This window comes from Plectropomus leopardus, chromosome 13 (genome assembly GCF_026936395.1).
Source record: "Plectropomus leopardus strain MGB_pleo_1.0 chromosome 13, ASM2693639v1, whole genome shotgun sequence".
Lineage (NCBI taxonomy): Eukaryota > Metazoa > Chordata > Actinopteri > Perciformes > Serranidae > Plectropomus > Plectropomus leopardus.
Genome location: NC_142188.1, coordinates 28,900,717 through 28,922,079, shown reverse-complemented (window position 1 = coordinate 28,922,079; position 21,363 = coordinate 28,900,717). Strand labels below are relative to the sequence as shown.

The following is a 21,363-nucleotide window of genomic DNA, read 5'->3' as shown; positions in this document are numbered from 1 at the left end:
TTAAAGAGGGTGGTTGAAGCAATAACAGAGGCAGTCTGTGTAAGCACGGTTCAACAAGTCCACTTCCAGTAGGAAACTCTATTTTGATTTAAAGAAGCAGAATGACAAGTGGCTCTAGCTGTTTGCTTTTCCATATTTTTCTGACGTGATAAACTCCATGCATGTTAATTGGAGACTGTGTGTTGAAGGGGATATTGTAAGAATATATATTTTCAGTAGCTATTTTACAGAAATATTGTCTTTTTGAAAATAAGGGCATAAATCGGAATGTTTTGTGCATGTTAACACAGTGAGTGTCAATCGATCATTTCATGATCTAAATGTGACATTAACAACATGTTAGGTGAGCAACTTGAACACACTCCTGGCACCGTTTAGAAAGAGATATGTGGTATGTACTGAATGCTGAGCCTTTGGTTTCTGTGATCCACCACCATTGTCTCTTGAACATTAACTGAAATCAAACACCCATGTGTCACCCTAAACTCTGACCAATTCACACCCTGACTCACTGCTACGATACTTCAAGGCATGTATTACAGCGTGATAAAGAACAAACAAACTCAACATTATATCATGGGCCAGTGTGGATTACACTTAACAGTTTTATTTGGAATATTAAGACAATGAAGCATAAGCCAAGCACCAAGAGTGACAGCTACAAGTGTCGCATCATACGGCTCTTAAAAATGAACAGGTTATACTGGAAAACAACTGTTTTTTTCTCTCTTTGAATGGTGAAGCAGATACACAGAACAGACAGTGAAATGTGAACATGATTATGCCATTTACACGCTCCAAATCCTACCTGACCGGAAGAAATTTTTTTAAAAAAAGGAAAGAAAAAGGAAAAGCGAGGAAAAGCAGAAGAAAATGGAACGGCAATATTCGTCTGACGGCAGCTTGGTCAGCCTGTGGCAGTGGCTGCGGCCCGGGACTTAAAGGGGCTCTTGTGATTGGTCAGAACGAATAAGGCAGTCTGGGAACACGGGCGGTGCTGCAGAGTGACAACCATTAGTTCCCATCATTGTCAAGTCCTGTTGCCTCGGCACCGACATCCACACAGCAACCAATGTGCACATACAGCATTAAAGTGACAGAGGATTGCAACCATTGTTACACTACACTCCATTGCATATTAGGGAGAAGTAATAATGGAAAATAATTCTTTCATACATCTTTTTCTGTTTGCATATAGCACTTAACCCAGCTTTCTAAAATATATATGGGAAAAAATGTTTAAAATATCTTTTTGTTTGTCCTCTTAAGAGCTGAAACCATGAGTCGTACCGAGGTGGGGGGGTTTAGATGTCCTTCATCCAGGGGTGTTTAGTGGGACAGCTAGTGACACAGCCAGCCTGTCTCTCATCTAGACCAGACCCAGTGGTTTCTTGCCACAAATGAGGCTCTCATAGTGCAGCTAAATAGTGTCATACTAATGACAATATAAGGTCAAAATAGTTCAATTCACGGCATTTTTGTTTTAAGAACATAGAATACACACATAAACATCCATCTTTGCTTTCCCTTTTTTGGGGGGAGTAACACAGAAAGGTGGTGCTGGCTAAATGTGGTCCATGTTTACACATCCCTGGCTTTAGGGGTGGGGTGGTGGTGGTGGGAGGGTTTGTGTCAATACCTGGGCGTAGTGCAGGTGTCAGAAGAAGTGTGATAGCAAGTGTGTGCAAAATGTATGTGTTCCAGACAGTTAATGCACCACAGAAGAATAAAATATCTTTTCATCAGGCTCCTATTACATCATTCATCATACATACGTTGTTTTTTCGTTTTTTTGAAATCTCTCCTAAATCTACGGGTTATATGGCAAACATGTGCTACGGTTAATGTCTGATATTTCCCATGGGGAAAACTGGGTTGAGAGGGTCCTGGGACTCTCCTTGCAACGGGGCCTGCCTGAGAATAAGAGAGGGGTGGTGGGATGGGGGGCAGAGAGGCATTGTTCATAGGAGTCACTGTCATCACCCCTCACAGTCGTGTCGACTCTGCATCCCCTCCACTAGAACCCTCCGTGTGGCTCTGTCCATACACTAATATACTCCCGCGCAACACACACGCATGCACCGAGTCTGCAGCATGGGGGAGAATCCATCGACACAGCTTACAACGCCTGAATATCAGCGAAATATTTCAGGATCGCTGGTATTTTTTCTAAACACTCAGACAAGTTTCGCCATTTTGAGCTAAAACACACACAGTGCTGCCGTTAAGTATTTTGACAGGGAGGAAATTATAGTTTTGGCTCTGCAGTGCAGCATATTGGTAACGTAATGTTGACTATAAGGTGACAGTGACAAAGCTCTTTTCATATGAAACCCCCAAAGTTTAGTGAAAGCAGGCCAACAATGGCTTTTAACATGAAGACAAGACAACCAATGAGGGCCAAAACAGAATGTTTTAATCCAACTGTGGATCAGAGAGTCAAAAAAGCAAGAATAGAATAGCTATCAGAGCTAAAATAGAATTCAGCTTTGATTGGTTGCAAATGATGTTCAGCCAAATACTAAATACTAGGGTTGGGTGATATGACGGTATATACCATGCAGCAGGAGAAATGTATCAATCTGGAGCATCCAGTAGCTCATCTGGGAGAGTGGGTGCCCCATGTACAAAGACTATATCCTTGCACAGCTGCTGCTATTCAGTTCCAACCTGCGGCCCTTTGCTACATGTCATCTCCTTTCTCACCCCTTGTCATGCTAATGCCATCCAATCATAAAAGGAAAAAAGCCACAAAAATAAATCTTTACAACAAGAAATGCATCCACCGGTAGAGATTCGGCAATGCTGTTTCTATTGTGAGAGCTATCCGGCTATGTAGCAAATACGGGCTGGAGACTCGATTGATCTTATGATTCCCAGCCTGATATTGTGAATCCAGCTGCTTCGCAATTAATTTGGGTAGCCACACAGGAGAAAAGTGAAGTTTTAACTGAAGTTTTAACTGTAATTGTTCTCAGGAACCTTTAAGCTTTTACTGTTAAAACTGTGTAACTGTTTTAGGCTTGTTTATAACTTAAGTGTTGTCTCATGAGAAAGTTTTTTGTTTGTATGGAAGTTCTAAATAAAAGTTTAGAAGATAGAAGATTAGGTTAATTACATTATGTTTATTTTAAACCATTTTAAAATTAAATTTAGGGAACAGTTACATACAACTGTATTGTGATAAATACCTTTACCAGAACTGGGAATTAGCACCAACCACATAAAAAATGCAAGGAACTGCTAGATTTGCTTCACTTACCATCTCAAAAACAATAGCAATTTATGAGTAGCTGGTAGATTTTTGAATCCAGCAGTCAGGTGAAAAAAAAGTTTATAAATGAGCATATATCATACTGGTAGATTGTGGCCATATAGCCCATCCCTAATAAATATGATTTTAGTTTCTAAAAGTTGGGGCCTTTGTACAAAAGGCAGTACAACTCCTATCACCCAGTAAGGATGCAAAGTAAAGCCTTCAGTTGTCACTATGCCCAACTGTCATTTCAAATCCAATATGCTGCAGTAAAGAACCAACACAAAGAAAAACCTGCCACTGTCCTTATACCTGCAGACTGCACTGTAGAACAAAAATACACAATTAAAGTGCTATTTACTTCAACGAATCCCAAACCCTCTCTGTGAGCAAGCCGCTACCACAACAGGAAGCCAGCTCCATCTCTCCTCCTCCTGGGCCTGGGCTCCTTAAAGTTAACTTTAGGGTAACTCGCCCTAGCAGGGTCGGATAGAGAGTGGAGGGGGAGGACAAACAGGCCTTAGTTCGCTCTCCACCGCAGTCACCTCCACATCAGCACAGTGATGTTAGGGATGTGGCCAGATGGAGAGAGAGCAGTTGGATATAATAATAAAAAAGGCCTCCCTCAGCCACACAGCAGCCATAAGGCAACACAGAGTGGCCCTTTTAGTACCCAGTAAATTTATATCCCAACATGGTAAAATTAGCCTGTGATTAGTGCCTGTGAGTGGGGTGGGGCGTTGTAAGGAGTTGTATGCTATTGCTAGGCACTGGCAGTAGCATGGTAGACAGGTGACCATGAGCAAGATAGTATTGATGTGTGTGGGTTTTCAAATAGATATATTTCTCCTATTTGACAGTGTGGATGCTAAAAATCCTGAATCATGAAAGTGCACATAAAAGCAACTCAAATGTTTTTCCTCTCCACAAAACACTCACTTTTGCCACTTTAACACATTCAAGCTTTCTGGGAACAAAGTGCAGGGCAGTGGAAAATGTTTTGGACTTGAAGAGATGTAATTCTGATTGATTTGCACTGCGGTAGTGAAAGTGAAAATTGGCCTCTGAGATATGACAAATGATAACCCTTATACCTTCACCAATTATCTTTTACCACCTGCATAAAAATGTGTAATTTCCTGCCTGACAGATAAGTGAAAATATGATAACAGTTTGGCGGAGAAGGTGCTGAGCATTGAATTTCAGGGTAGAGGTGAGCTTGACAGGGCCATGTTTAACCCCATGAATTTATATATAAAGAAGAGCAGTCAAACATACTGTATTATGGATCTAGCTTCCATTTGCTTGCATTTGAATTATAATTTAGCAGAACACCACTGAGCACACTGATAAGCTTTAGCCTACTAGTTATTACACATAGCTGTGTACAAGAGCTTTGGTCACGGGCTCAGATATTCAGGGGGCAAAAAAACACACCGACATTTGTTCATGGTTCATCCGTACTAATGAGAACTAAAGTAACCTTGAGCACATGAGCGCAAGCACACAAACTAAAATATGAACTAGTTTGAGAACTCTGTGTATTAAGCTTTCTGATGTTAATGATCTTGTGTGTTTTACTTTTAACATTTTAGTTTTACTCATTACTTGCTGGGTTTTCATCTACGTACTTTCAAGTCAGTTCCTTTTTTAAAAAAGCCTGGTAATATGCAATTTTATTTTTTTACTGCTAAGAGTTAGAACAAACACTGTTGCTAATGGCTAACTTGGGCAATGTCATCAGAGGTTCAAAACTCACTGTAGAGAGTTAACCTTCATGCTCAAGCTGCAGACTACGACCCAGACGTGTGAGGGCTGGACATTGATATCTTGCTCTGAAATATGCTACAGTAGGGCTGACATTGGACCCACTAACAACCTAATACTACCATTCAGGCCATAATGTGGCGAGAGACTAATACATGCATTATTGAGTGAGAACAGATGTAACTAATGTGCAACTCATCATTTTAATAATCTGTCATAGCTTAAGCAACATAGCACCACCGATATTTTAGCTGTTATAAAAACTTTAACATGCACCACATGTAAGTGAGCTTGAAGCTCATGCACCTCTATACTCTTATTATAATCCTCTTCAGTCTCATTTGATGGCATCTGAGTGGACTGTGTTGAAGCACCTCCTGTTGCAGGTTTTGACTACAAAGCAACTGATTATGGAACAGGATAAATGGCTCTATAAAAAGGCACATAGGTTACACTTATTTTCTCTTCACACAATGAGAACAAAACAGAAATGGCCGGCTAGCCAGCAGTGTTTTTGTTTCAAGTAACATAGCTAAAATCATTCAGGTTACATAACTAAAGCTCTCAAAGATATGTCGACCTCTCGAGAGTTGAGTGTTGCCTGCACTCGGTGCTATCACTATGACTATAAATGCAACTGGGCAATGAGGGGATTTGTTGGGGTTGAGACCTTTTAGTTTTAAGTTGTAAAGTGGGGGACATCAATACCCAAAAAGGCTACACTGGCTCTTCCTTTTGGTGACACAGTGCTCTTCGTAAAAACAGCTCAACACATGTTAACATGATTTTATAAGAGAAATTATGGAGGAAGGGGTACTGCAATCTAATCCTGCAGTTTACAGTTTTAACAAGCAGATTATTATTATGTCTTAAAAGTATCGTAAGAGGTTAGCTGTTTTCCCCATTTATGATCTTTGACTACATGAAGTCTCCCATGAAACAGCCTTTTAATGTTTACATGGATGCTAGCATTTTGATTTTTCATCATCTGAGAAGCCTTGTCAGCATTTCTGTCTGTAACCAAAGTTAAAAACTATCTACAACAGGGTTACAAGTGTAGTGAAGAAAAACAACAATTAAGGAAATGCAGGGTTGAAGCTCTCTGTATACCAGATGCCACCAAAAGATGTCAACTGAAGGAAGCAGGTGTAAAACTAAACACTATCAAGTCATAACAGAATTCCATGAAGACACCCTGCTGCTCAAATGTTACCCTAGGAGCTCAATTTCATACAGGATGAAATGGCCTGTGTGCATACATGCACAACAGAGTGCAATGAGCTGAAGTGTCTGTGGCCGATGAAGAACTGTCGCACTGCTGTGACAACTGTAACAATGGTCCTTAGAAAGCACTTCATTTCCCTGATGTGCTGTCCTGAACTTTCTGGACCCTCTCAGAATCTGTCCCTGGCTTAGCGGATGCTCATGCGTGCAAAGAGATGGCAAAGAATGTGCCTTATGTAGCTCGATCCATGGGACAAGCTCTGACTGCAATATAACAATAGCATCTCCAGATGCCCTCTCAACCCACACACACACATTAAAACCCTCTTGGGAAGGTGCTCCACTAGGTGCTTTGACAAGCTAAGGAAGAAAAAAAATAGAGAAAGCACTAAGTGAACTGTACAATTTAGCCATGTGGGCCTAAATAGCAATTTGGGATGAATAAGGGAGACATGCAGGCAGGTCTACAGGCAGGGTGATGTTGTGGGATCAGGCAGACATTTAGCACAAAGCAGGAGAGAAAAGACACAAAGCGCTGATATTTGCGCCTTCCCTCCCTGTCAAAACAACCTGTTCAACACAAAAACATGTGCTTGCCAGACAGCGTTATACTGAATATAATCATATGTATTTTCTGTGATGTAAGTAATAACTAAAACAAAGATTAGAATGAATCTTGTATAGCTTGTTACATTTAATTTCCATCCCCCACCAGAAAGAGAGCCACGTCAGTATAGCCTCTAAATTGGCTAATGAGGAATATTTTAAGTTCTGTAATCCTCCTGCAGTGTGTGTGTACAGGCGATGGAGAAGCCCACCCTATTTGACCTTGAGTGGTGGTTCCCTCTCCAGCCAGCGAACTCGTACTTTCTGTTTATAGTGATACTCCTTGAGGAAGTCCTGCAAGGCAGGCGGCAGCGGCAGAGAGCCTATACCATCGTAAGTGGTCCAGCGGCAGATGGCGGCTCGTGCCAGGTGCTGCAGGCCGAAGGGAAAGGTCCGATGGAGAGGTGCCGTAAGCAGCGGTTCAAAAAACATGCAGGCGCTGGGATCCTTGTAGTGCTCCAGCAGTCCTGTGACGGTGGAAGAGTGGAAAACACAAGGGTCGTGTGCGTCGAAGCTGAAGTTGTGGTTCCACTGCTCGATGCGGGCGTGCAGTGAGCGGTTGTAACGTCGGAAGCTAACGGAGAAGAGGTAGTCCTCCTGGGCTGAGTCACGCAGCAGGAAGGTGCCCTCTGGCCTTCCATCCAGCAGCGCCTCAGCCTCATAGCGGTCCATCACGCCCCAGTAGCAGGGCAGAGCTGTGATCTGCAATAGGTCCGGCACCAGGCAGTGGATGTAGTCTATCTGGGTGTGAACCTTCCAGGGCCCAGGCTGCTGCCGACTCAGATGACCGTCCCCAGAGGCGTGCCTCTGTTTAGGCCTCCTGGCCTGCAGACAGAGGGTGGTCGAGTCCTCCTCAGAGTCACAGTCCTGGGCTGACGCTGCAGCCCCCAACACCTGCCCACAGGCCCCTGATAATCCAGCACCTACAGAGCTGCCAGCGCCTGAAGCCCGGCCATCCCCAGAGGCCTCTCCCATGCCGGGAGCCATCTTTGGTCCCAGTTTGTAGAGAGAGGAGCCCGGCACTGAGGCCTCCAGGGTGTGGATCTGTGCATTAGGTGGTGGGTCCACACCTTCCTCGATGCTGAGTCTGCGGCGCTCACGTAGACGTTCCTCCTCATCCTCAGGAGAGGGGTGGGCCGGGTCAAAGGCATCCAGCAGGGCAGTGGAGGAATGCGGGCTGACCGGTGCTGTGTGTTGCTTGATCAAGTGCCACTTGTGAGCGAGGTCTGAACCTGGTGGGAAGGGGCAGGTCTCCAGCATGAGCTCTGTCAGGTGAATCTTACGTTTGGAGGTGACGGGGTTCTTAGATGAGCGGGAGCGTCTGCGCGCGGGCAGGGGTAAGCACAGTCCTACTGTATCACTTAGACGCTGGCGCAAAGACCGAGCAGTCAGACTGCGTCCTCCAGATACAGAGTCACTCATCTCCTGGATGGAGCTGACTCCGTAACGCCTGTCCCTACGGTTCCCACTCCCCCGTAAGCGCCCAGACCGCCTGTCTGCCTCCAGAGAACTCTGGGTTTTGGTGGAACATGAGTGTTTTTTCTTGCCCCCCCATGGAGCATGACGGGAATAGGAGTCTCTCCGGGCCAGGGGAACACCCCCTGATCCCCCCCGCACATCCTCAGTGTCCTTATCGATTGTAATCTCTACTATCTGAGGGATGTCCGACACACAGTTATGATGGCGACGTCCTGCTGTTACCATTGGCACTGGCAGGAGGCTCCGGGACGGGCTTGAGGCTCCTGATGCCTGAGCCTCACCTGAGCTGCCTTGGCCGAGATCCACCACACAGTGGACGGCATCGGCATCAACCCTGCTTTCACTGGGTCCTGAACTGTGAAACAGCGTCTGGCATTTGCTCTTCAGGTTGCTCCACATGTTGCCCACTTTCTTCATCAATAGGAGCCCCTGGGACCTGTGGGCGACAAGAGATAAAACTGATTAAGTCACAGGTGGAGAACTCTTCCAACAGCAGTGGTGCCTACATTTAACACGGAGGCACGAGCTACATAAAGAATGTCCTACATTTAAATTCCCCAGACTGCTGTGTATCTAGTAATTAGACATGGTGAGAGTATAACGGGGCCAAAGTGTCTGAGAGGTGGGTGAGCTTGAGTAGTTGGAACAGCAGAGTTAGGAGTTGCCAGGCAGACGTGCAGGGACACAAGGCCACAGCTATAAATGAACCCAGGATCTGCTCACAGCTGATCTGCTGGTATGTACTGTATTACAGAGCCAGTCTAGACCTGACCAAAAACTTTCCCTGTAACAGCAGCAGACAGGGCACATGTACATGCACATACACACTTGCATATGCTGTTGATTTATCACTCTACTAGACTGTGACAGGGATTTGGAAGTAGTAGCAATGAACTGCATACAAATGGTGCAAATCTTACTGTTTGCAGTGGCCATGGGTCGGTGGCCTGCCAAACACAAAACATGGAAGGATTTTAAAAATTCAGTATTTCTGTCATGGTTTTCAGACACTGGACTTAATGGATTTATTATGATTCACATTTTGGTGTTTCCAGTGTATCCAAATCACTGTGGAGAACAGGGTTATGTTTGCAATGGTATGGGATTTTCACAGTACAATTAACGTCTCAGAAAATCTCACGTTTTTGAAGTATCATGATATTACACAATTTTCGACCCTTAAAGAAATAAAAACAGGTTTACTACTTGATACATATTTTGATATTTGATATATTGCGAGAAATGTGGAACTCAATAACATAATCCTGATTTATATTCGATCAGCACTGCCTAGTTTTACCGCATGATCACATTTCAGTCTGAGTTTGTGTGTGTGTATGAGAGAGAGAGAGGTGGCGGTCTGAATCTCGATTTCCTATACTTCGTGTCCGTGGTGGAGGCATGGGTGGTGGGCAGTACAAAAATACAGAAGCACAGCCTGTAGTTCGGGCCATAGCCCGAGAGCTAGCAAAATTACGTCATTTTACGGATTTTCACAACTGGTTAGATGTAGGGAAGTTTATCAGAGTTCATATATACATACCATTCACATTGATTTGCTACAAAGCTTGTAAAAATTGGCAACATATCCCTTTAAATATCATGCCAATATGCAAGTCTTTGCACTAATGTTTTAGCTTTTTGTTCCTAAAAGTGAATAACATTCACTGAGTGAACATTTATGACATGGTTGAAAGTAGTTTTATTCCAATTTGGACGGAAATTGAAGTATATTGTAACCGATAACATTATTTAACATTGACTTTACCCATGAGTACAAGCTGCAGGCAGTACTGATTAGGACATACACTTGTAATTGCTTTTGCTATTTACTAAGCTACAGGCACACAAAAAAGGATGCTGGGCCCTTTGTAGTGTCCCTCTCACCTCTTTTGTTTTCTGTCTGTCTCTGGGCTAAAAGAGGCTATTTAACTACCAGGCATTGTGTCGACCTACCTACAAAGTGTACCTCGTAACATTGATAAAGACATTATGGCTTTGCACAGTCAGCTGTGATGGAAACAGGTTCTGTGATGCACAAAAAACATAGGCTAGTTCTCAACACATGACTGATTTAGTTGATTTGCTGAGGGCAGGTCCAATGCTATCACTAACAAATGATGTCAGTGTCATCCCTCTTATTGACTTGATCTAAACTCACTAAGATGACGTCTCTCCACTTGACAGTCATTCCATGTTTGCAATACATACGCCCACAAAACAGCCTGCAATAAATTTGTTGCTATGAAAAAATTCTCTTATTCGCACAGTGAAGCTACATCACCAAATGACTCACTCTCTGCGGTTTATCTCCTGTTCTGTACTCCATGTGCATCTGCACAATAAGCTGTCAGGTCTGTTGGACGTCTTTCTTTAATTTTCTCAAGTACAAAAATCCACCAGAACTGACTGTGCTCCCAACCTGATCACCACTGGCTTGAGATGGAGCTTCAGTGATAAACTAGACTTAGTAACTTACCAGTAATTTATCAACTCATCAAACAACATCCAAAGCAAAGCACCCAAATGCTTTTTAACACCAGATGCCAAGTCAGCAAACTCATTTAGTGTAGTAACATCGTAGTAACGTGTATGTGGCAATTTTAAGTAAATTACACTTATAACAATTAGTCCGGTAAAATTTAAAATCAACAATCTTGCTTTAAAATTACTGTTTCAAAGCTGTGTTTAAAACCTCATCTCTGCTATAAACAATGAGCTCAGTGTAATCACTACAACACATACTGTCTCAGAATATTTCTCAGTAAGGTGTTTAGTGCTGAAACCCGTGGTCCAGAAGTTTTTTTGCAACTGCATTACAAAATTATTATCATGTTTGATAGATATGAATTTGATTTTCATCTCCTGCATGAAAAAAAAAGTCTCAGATGAAGTTCCTTACATTTTAAATCACATCAGTTTCCAAGGACCAGTTCACCTCTACATCAGAGCAGTTTCATGTAGGAACTATTTTTCTTTCTACAGAACTACACCTGCCAACCGTATCACCATGCAGAAGGAAGCGTGCACCTACTCATGGACGAGAGACTCATTCTTTTGACAGTGCGAGACGTAAACATAAATCACGTCCTTCTCGGTTGAGCTTAATGTTAACTTGCTCAGCGATGCTAGGTGAGCTAGCAGTAGATGCATGCCTCCCTCTGAGCAGTGATCTGGTTGGCAGGTGTAGTTTGTAAGAGGAAAAATAGTCCCTTTATCAAACTGCTCTCAACAAGGTCTTTGGATTATCTTCAATAACCAGGTCATGATTTCTGGAAAGAGACATTGCTGTTGAAATTTTCAAATGTATTTATAAGCGATTCAAGCACCAGAAGCAGAGTGCCATCTAGTCCTTTTATACTGGAGAGAAGGCAGACACCGCTACGGCCGATTTTTCCAACACTCTGAAACTCACAGCAAAGCAATCGAGACTGTTAAGTAGCACTACAGGTAAGACTAAAAATATGTTTTGATTTTAGGGTGAAGTGTCACTACAAGTGTGTTGTTATTGCTGTTGCCATTGCATGTAGTGTCATATTAACAGTATACGGAATCTCATCTGCAACATCAGGCAAAAACTCACATTTTCAATGATAGTTTGCTGTCGTACAGCTTTATTAACAAAACTTACCACATATTACGCAATTGTTTAATTAAATTAATGACATGGGCTGTTTTCAGGTTCAGTTTGTAGGATTTCAGAAATTATTGTTAGAAAGGAAATAATATTCTTGACAGTGTTTTCATTAAGGTATAATAATCTAAAAAGTAAGAATTGTTGTGTTTATTTAGCTTACAATGAGCCATTCATGTCTAGGAAGCAGATCCTCTTACATGAAGTTTGCCATGTTGCACCGCCATGTTTCTACAGCAGACCAGAACAGACAAACAGGACACTGGCTCCAGAGAGGATCTCTTGCAGTTGTATATTACCTAAAGGCCTTTGTAGGTTCCCTGTAAGCAGGTGTGGCATTTTAAAAGTTGTATGCATATTTTGATGATTATTGGCATAATATCATAAACTACAATCATTTTGGCCCGGACAATCTTAACATGAAATAATGCCTTTAAATGCATTTTTTAGGGATAAAAAAATAAATAAAACTGATGCCCTGATGTTGAACTAACAGGCTTTATTCTAATATAAGAATTTGAGAATATTTACATTGGGAAATGTAAATCATTGTACACTATTACCCCTGTGTTATGAAAACTTGGATACCGAGCAAATGTAAAAGCAGCAGTCACTTTAAACTGGTTAGATAAAGTGCTGCAGGTAAGAGAAGCTGACACCAGTATGGCTAAACTCAGACCTGCAGCACGTCACTGAGTAAGCAACACCTTTTATTGTGCCATATAGAAAAACAACTAACAGTGTGCCCACAGCAAAGGCTCTGGTCATAGTTCCTCACATTATGACAAGTACCCACACTATATTGAACATAAACTATCTTCGAGATGCAAAATAATGTTGTAGCAACTGAGTACATCTTAAATGAGCTAAGGTTATCAAAGATGCAACTTAACTTGAGCTGCAAAATGTAGCCAGTCGATTAGGCACTGAAAACTAATCGCCAACTATTTAATGAAAAAAAAAGAAGTAATTTGATAGCTCTCAAACTGTAAGAAATTGCTGCTCCTTTACACTTTTTAAATTACAGTACATTTAATAATGTAATATACAGTACAATGACATTACCACTCTGCTCTATATTGTTGTCAAAAACACTTATCGATAGATATCGATTCTGAATATCTGAAATGGTTTTCACAGCATAGTTACACATGTACCAGGCACGCTCTCACTCTTTCTTACAGTTAATGTTTGCTACAGTCATTCTGCTTTTCACTGCTACTAACAAAGAAAAGTCATTGTCATTTTACAGCATTGTCATATTTACCTTTTAATAGAAATAGAAATAATCATCTTTTATGCCCTAAATGCCAAATCTTCCTCAATAGTATCAAAATGATATTGAATATTAATTATTTTAAAAAGGTGTTGTCCTGAAGTTAGAAATTAGAGTATCTTGACAAAACTAGTGCTGTATGATGTTGTGGATTTTTCTCATTATTTTCTGATGTTTAAATCAAACAGTTAATTGAAAAATAATCTGCAAATTAACTGATAAAGACAATAATCATTAGTTGCAGCCCTATTTGCAACAGTGATTGGAAATTAATTACCATTCCTAGAGGTTATAAAGTATTGTAAGGGACATTACTACAATGACTAAAAGGTGTAAGAGAGATTATTTACTTTTCTTAACATATATTTTTTAACTGCCAGTACAATAAGTATAGTATGCTTCTTAGTTGTTGTTATTGTAGGTGTATACCAGTACAATTTAATGAACCATGTAGCATATTATTACTAAAATGACATAAAATAAAACTAAAGCAGTGCTTCCACTACAATACCACACAATGCAGATTAACTGCAATGTTACTACCGTTAATTAAGTATAAATTTCAGGATGGTGACTCAATGGCATACTAATACTCTTAACAATTCCTCGTAACAACCTTTGGGTTCAAACTGCCTAACTTGGACAGGCAATCAAAGGTTTCACCAAAAGAGCAACATGTCTCAAAATGTAGTTGAACTATTTGTCCAGCCAATTCGATTTTAGAAAGCAAAACATGCAAACAACTGTCTCTCATTCGTCAAAGTTTTTGTTGGAGCACAAAGTCTTACCAGCCACAACCTAAATTTGCCATTTGTCTTGTTTCTATGATTGTACAGCCAACATGAAAACACTGATCTACAAGCTAAAACTGCATGTTCACACCCTGCTGTCTTTCCTCCAAGATGAACTGGAATAGTGAGGCTAATGTTATATCAGCTACATCTTGAGAGGCTGCATTTTCCATCCGGGTTGGTGTGTTTTATCCGTCAGCTTGCTAATCGCCTCAAAAATACAAACAGTGAAAAGTTTCAGTGACTTATGCAAGGCTAAAAGAGGCCAGGATCTCCAAAACATTGTTAATTTTGCCCTTGATTATTTTAAAACATATGTACAGCTTAATTCTGTAACTGTTGCCACAATTTAAATATGGCATATAGGCAATAATAGAGGTCCCTAAACAGGAAAAAACATGTTTGCAAACATACTCCTGTGCACCACACGCTGGATCACCACAGACTTATACTTACATTGGAAAAAATTAACGTATTTGTTCGACACATTTAGATAGCCTCACTGTCAAGTGATGATAAATATCAAGGATTCAGAATATTAGCCTTACAAGCAAAGAGACAGAATGCTAGGAGTTGTACAATGAAGACAGGCATTTATGAATAACTACAGATGTAAGGAAATTACTACAGAGAGCCAAAAAACTGTGCTAGTGTGTTTGATAGCTAATCTGCCCTGTGTCCTCCTTTGCCTGGCTTTAATGTTATTACATGTAAAAAAAATAAATAAAAAAGATATCTCAGAGCTACCCAAAAAGAGACAACTATAACAGTATCGTAGTGATCAGATTTGTCACTACATGATTGCATGTCCTTTTTTAGTACTTCCCTTCAAAATTTCCAAGTTATAATCAAGTTTAATTCCTGCTCTAATCATTTCAGCAACATTAAAACCTAGAGGTTTAATCAGATTTGTCATAACATGGTTGCATGCTCTTTTTAGTGCTTTGCTGCAGAATGTCAAAGTTATAATCAAGTTTAATGCTTGCTCTAATCATTCATGCAACATTGTAACCCAGAAGTTGTAATTAATGTCTATAACAGGACACAAAACGTCTACTTCAAGATGGATTATTTTAAAGTATAGTCGTCCTATATAACTTTCAACAACTATTGCCATTGATGACAATGGCAACACCAAAAGTGCGATCCAGTCTACAACCATTCAAAGCCGCCCTGAAACAGAACTAGGCTACTTCTGCTCTCCGGCAGCCCAACACACCCATTCTCCTGGGATCATACTGATCTAGAGAGGACTGTAAAGAAGACAAGATTAAGGGAGAACGCCTTCTCTGCTCAGACCAGACCAGAGTTAATGAGATATTTGCAGCGTTTTGCATTCTGTAAGATATGTGGGTTGGCAGGAAGCCATACACGATCTGTAGATGACTCATAAATTGAACTGATTCTTCCGATCACTTAAATCTCAGGAAATATTAAAACTTTCAGTGGACATTTTGATATATCCATATTCAGCATTTTCATCCTCTATAATGCTTTTTTGAATAAAAATAAGCCATTCAAATCAAAACATGATATGCAGGATAAACTTATTCTTGCAACCCAATGTTGCATTGTTATTCAGATTGACAATGCAATATTGTTAGTAAGAAAAATGATTCTGCCCTTTGTTAGTAGATTGCACTCAGTAATTATTCAAAAAATTCATTCAAGTCAGACAAAACAAAAAGCAACATTAACTCAGTTTAGATATGGCAAGTTGAATAAAAAAAAACACACCTTAACTAGCAAGACAAACGCTCTTCAGAGGCAATGTTAACTGCATTAAACAGTCCCTTCTACAATATGTAAACTGTCTTCTTTGGGTATGATCTTGTCATACAGATTGACGTGGCCAGTAAAGTTTTATTATGCTAACGATTACCACTTTGACCGAATATAGGTATGTTTAAACACTAACTTAATGTCGATAGAAGACCCACGACTATCGAGTAATAACGTTATTATTGCTGGTGTACATAAATGGTTGTAAGGCCTTTACATTTCTAGAGGCCCCACTTTTCCCTGGTCCCAGCCAAGTTAGCAGACTTGCTAACACGTTAACCATCCACAGACAGTCCCAGTACACCGCTAAATGTTGCTACAGCCCGGTCGATAATGTTAGCTGGGTTCATACTTGCCAAGACAGGTTAGTGAGTTCACTCATATGTGTAATGTTTTTAAGAAACAACTCAGAAACGGTCCTCTGTTGGTTAGTAACATGTATGAGCTAGCTTAGCGCAGACTGCTTCGCTAACTTGCGGTTCAGGCTTACGAGCTGTCAAAAATGCTAGCTGTTAGCATTTCCTAGAACGGGAATTTCTAGCATTTTGGCTAGCATTGGCTAACCATCCAGCTAGCGGGGTTAGCGTGTTAGCTTGTGAAAAGACGACACAAAAAAATTGCACAAATACGTCAAGCGGTGTTATGCCGCTCAGAGACGTTGAGTAGACAAATGTGACATGCTTGAGAAGTAGTGGGTTGTTTCTTGAAGTCATATCTTACCCGTGTGCTTTTTGAAAGCCCTATTCAACAGCTCTCTTTGTCTGCAAAAAATGGCTATTAAGAGAAGTCAGGCATACATCCCCCTTGCGGACCACGGTGTCGGATGAAAGCACTAAAGATACGCGGATACTTGATGGTATCATCCCGAATATTTTAAAATTAATTCGTTAAATACTATTCAGAATTATTTAAGAAGCTAAATTAGTCTTTAAGCGCCGCGAAAACCCGTTCTTCATCATGGTGGGGGTCTTCTATTCTGCCGTGGTCGCTGCTGCCCCTAGCAGCCAATATGACGGCGGTCTCAGCAGACAGAGAACCGGAGAGGCGGACGGTGTTGAGCGTGAGGGAAACCGACTGACGGCAGATCAGTCCAATGGAGGAAAGGGAAAAGAGGGCAATTTCCGACCGAGCACGCGCGCAGGGAATACCCTGGAGCTGGCTCCGCGTGATGGGCGTCTCGTGTCACCAATGAGCGAAAGAGGAGGATGAGGCTCTCCACAGGCAGCTACTTGGAAACGTGGAGAGGTGAAGTGATGCTGGTGGTGTCACAGCTAGGCCGGACCACGGACTCACTGATGTCATCCAGGTATTAGAACCAGGAGCAGGGCTCAGCATCAGAGGAGAGGGGAACCCCAGAAGGAGGAAAACCAGGTTTAATATCAAAATATTTTTATTTTGTACAGATACAAAAGTAAAGAATGAGTAAGAATAATTACAATAATCACATTATTCTCACTACATGCCCTCCACCCCCACCCCCATAAGGATCATGCCCAGGGGCGTAACTCCAAATTCTGGGCCCTATGAATCCACATTGTTGGTGGGCCTCTCCGCTCTTCCTTTCTTTATCCATAGCTGCTTTTACACAGAGATCATGCTATAGGGCTACAGCAAAGTCCCCCCTTTATCATCCCCACGCTTTTTTGTTAACCAAACGATGGCGGCATCATTTCGCTCCAGTGTGTGATTATGCACTGCATCGCTGCATACTGCAATCAAAAGAGGCATGAAGGGCGTGATGTTTATCGCAGATGGGTCTGCCTCTATCATGACATGTAATAAATGCGTCGGCAGCACTTTCTAGACAATAACAAAATGTCATTGTTTTCCCAGTTTCTTGACAGTTACACATGCTGTTTTTTGAATTAGCCACTTTGCCTATAGCTGCTTTTTATAGCTGTGTTTTTTTCAGGCCTTTTGAAGGCCCACCTCCCATTCGGACCCTAAATAATCAGTCCTTCTTGTCCCCCCCACTACAACAACCCATTAACCCAAGGCTAAAGTGCCAGTTAGGCAAAATAGGCAACTTCTCTGGGTCTCAAAAAACTCTGGGGCCACTGAAAGCTCCAGGCTTACTGTTTGTCAAGTAGTTTCCACTTATTTAATTGAAAATGTGTTTAGGATTTCACATGACTAAAGCACAATATTGGGCCCTGAGACAGAAGCACTGTCTAGAGGAAGGTCCTTGTGTTATTTTGTTCCCTCAATGTTTCATAATTGTAAAATCATTGGTATTTTATCAAGTTACTTTAAATTACTAGCAAACCTTGGGCCAGGCACAGATGGCTCACTGAACAGACCCACAGGGGCCCAGAGTGTCAGGGTGCCTCCTGGCCTTGACTTGCAAAAATACAAATGTCAAATGAACACATTTTGGATAGGAGAGAGACTCAAAATGACCAAAAAGCTGTAAAGAAACTGCATTGAGGCAAAAAATAACTTTTAAACAGGCAAAACAACCACAAAGAGACACAAAGCTGCTACAAAGAGACATCAAATAACCACAAAGAGGCATAAAACAACCACAAGAAGACACAACATAACTACAAAGCAATAAACAAATGACCAAAAGACACAAAATTACCTTAAAAAGACCCAGAGAACTTTAAAGAAACACAAAACACGAAGAGAAACAAAACCAAAAGGACACAAAGTGACTAAAAAGCAATAGAAAAATGACTGCAAAAGTCACAAAATTACCTGAAAGAGACCCAAATGACTACAAAGAGGCACAAAACAACCACAGAGTCATAAAACAGCCACCAAAAATGCACAAAACAACAACAAAAAGACACAATACAACCACAAGCCAATACAAAACAACTACAAATAGACATAAAACAACCACAAGGAGAGGAAAACCAACCACAAAAAGATGCAAAACAACCACATGGAGACACTAAATGACTGCAAAGCAACAAAATGACCAAAAAAAGTCACACATTTATCTTAAAAAGGCCCACACAACTACATAGAGACACAAAACAACCACAAAGATGCACAAAACAAACAAAGAGACATAGGATGACCACAAGGAGGGGTCCTTTGCATATCTGTGGTCAGGGCGCCCAGTGTCTCATAATACGCCCATAAGGCCAGGCAATATTCCAGCACAAAAAACTGTACACAGTTGCCCTAGGGCATGTTTATGCCCCTTAACTATCCTTACAATATTGAATACATTTAGAGTACACACTAAAGTTGTTTATCAATGCAGACAATGTTATGCATGCACTTATTTGCAGAAATCACAGGATGGTAAAAGCTAGTGTCCCTCTAAATTAAACAAAGTCAGGCACTTTATAAAGCCAGACACCCTCTTAGGGCCACAAGTGCCATAGAATTATATGTGGCATTATGTTGTCCAGAGCAGTGTGTCATAGCTTGCACAAAAGTAAATCTTAGAACAATCAAAACGCCTCAAAGTCACTCGCACCCACACATGAGGTCATCTCCTGGAGTGGGATCATTCATGAACACATGACACGGGGCGTAATGGGATGTGGAAGTGGTGTGAGTAATGTAGTAGTTAGCCGGGGCTGAGGGTGAGTTCAGGGGGAAATCACCAGCAGTCCGAACACATTAGCTTTTACATCTCCGAGACACTGATCTAATTTGTGCTTATGAGAGGAAATGAAAGAGAATTGCATTAGCACTGATTCGTCTGCCAGGAGTGATTCACACTATTTTAGTCAACATGGACCTCTCCTACCAGGTCGATGCTGTGTCATCTGCAAACAATCCACACTGAGGAGATGATAACTTACTACTGTGTCCAGGGTGACTGAGTGTGATTCACTTGGCTCTGAAAGACAATAGTCTGATGACAATAGGATCACACCAGTTCTGCTATAAATGAGAAACATGTTTCTAACTAAATAGAGTTTAGTCTCAGTGATTTCATTTAGAATATGACGAGGATTGTTCACATTTTAAAACAATACTTTGACCACTAATTTTCAAGATTAAAGCAGCAAGCGGTGGAGTTTTCTTCACTGGGATCATTGTAAAAATTTCAATTGAAGTCTCAATCACTAAAAAAATGACTTTAAAGTATAAAGGAAAATTTAATCTAAAGCTACAGTTTGCTGTTTAGTTTGCCTATGTTCTTTCATTTTATTGCTCTTTATGGACATTATTGTTACATTTATGCCTCTAAAAATAAAAATGTAACAAAATCAAAACAAAGCTGATGCACTGTTTAATGCCATTGATATTAATAATTAGAAAGAAATGTCTTTTATTCTGCACATTTAGAAAGAAAGACATAAAATTCAAAATATTTTGAATGTGTTGTATGAATATATGGACATGTCAGTTTCTTTGAGTTATTCATGTAGGGATTAAGATGAGGTTGCCATCTTGTGGCAGAAGGGTGGAAACAAAATTGCATCAACATCCATGTAACATTTATTAATCCAAAGTAAGTGTCTAAAGTGAATAACAATAACAATAGTGGGGGTCTTCTAATCATAAATATATAAAGTTATAAGTAATATTATTATTACAATTACTATTATTATTATTAGAAGTAAAGGAGACATACAGCAAGCACAATGAGACATGAAATCTCCACAAAGCAATAAAAAAAAACTAAAAGTCACAAACTTATGTCAAAGAGACAAAATTATCTCAAAAGGGCCCAAGCGACAACAAAAAGACACAAAACAACCACAAAGAGACAAAATGACCACAAACAGCCAGGTGCAAACAGGTGCATCATGACTAGAGGTTATACTAATAATAATAATTAATAAAGTATTATTATTATTATTGTTATTATTATTATTATTATGGAGGAATATTTACTAATCAGGTATTATTGCATACAGGTCTCATCACGACTTAAAATACGTGCTTGTTTTGTTGCAGCACATTATTTAAAACTGTAATCAATCAATGCAATGATGATTTAGCACTCATATTCTGTATATTTTATGAATAGCTCAGTCATCAGTAATATCAGGCTAGATAAACAAAAATTTTTAGATATATAAAGGATACCTTACACTGTCACACCTTTTAACATACACTTATGGAAGAACCGGAATCATGACCATTCAGAGAAATTAGTCTACTTTTTATAGTCAAATCTGTCTTTAGAGGTTCATTGTGCTGATTTGACTTCTCGGACATGATGTGATCTCTCGTTTTTCAGGGTGAAGACTTGAAAAGCCAAGTAATGCTCAGTGACATTAATTATCAAGTAAACTTACAGTTTTGATGTAACTGTTGTGCATCCAATCAATGCAGAGTCAGTGTTGCAGTCATTCTGACCTGTGGGTGATGGTCGAAAGCTTAATCATATAGGATGTTAGTCTGAAGAATGGTCAGCTCATTTCATGTCCTGCCAACTTCCCCCAGTGCAGCTCAAGTGAGTCTTTGTTGAATCATACTGCCCAACCCAAATGGAAATGAGCAAATTAATCTCTGCTGTCCAGAACACATGAATAAGTGTTGCTTCATTGATATCATGTGGAAAGTTTGGATTCTTTGACCAGTAAGACGGCCTTTGTTCAGTTGGCTGTTCTACTTCAGAAAAACTGTA

At 40.6% G+C, this 21,363-nt stretch overlaps 1 protein-coding gene and 1 long non-coding RNA gene across 2 annotated transcripts in view; one reads left to right on the top strand and one right to left on the bottom strand.

The window, feature by feature from the left end:
- Positions 1–21,363, top strand: part of LOC148187740 (uncharacterized) — a 79,070-nt gene that overhangs the window by 25,065 nt on the left and 32,642 nt on the right. The gene's annotated exons all lie outside the window — the stretch shown is intronic.
- On the bottom strand, positions 592–16,948 carry socs5b (suppressor of cytokine signaling 5b). Its single transcript, XM_042501685.2, has 2 exons — positions 16,536–16,948; positions 592–8,768 (listed from the first exon to the last, which is right to left on the bottom strand). Exon 2 carries the CDS (start codon positions 8,747–8,749, stop codon positions 7,067–7,069), a length of 1,683 nt encoding a protein of 560 aa, XP_042357619.1. The 5' UTR covers positions 8,750–8,768; positions 16,536–16,948; the 3' UTR covers positions 592–7,066.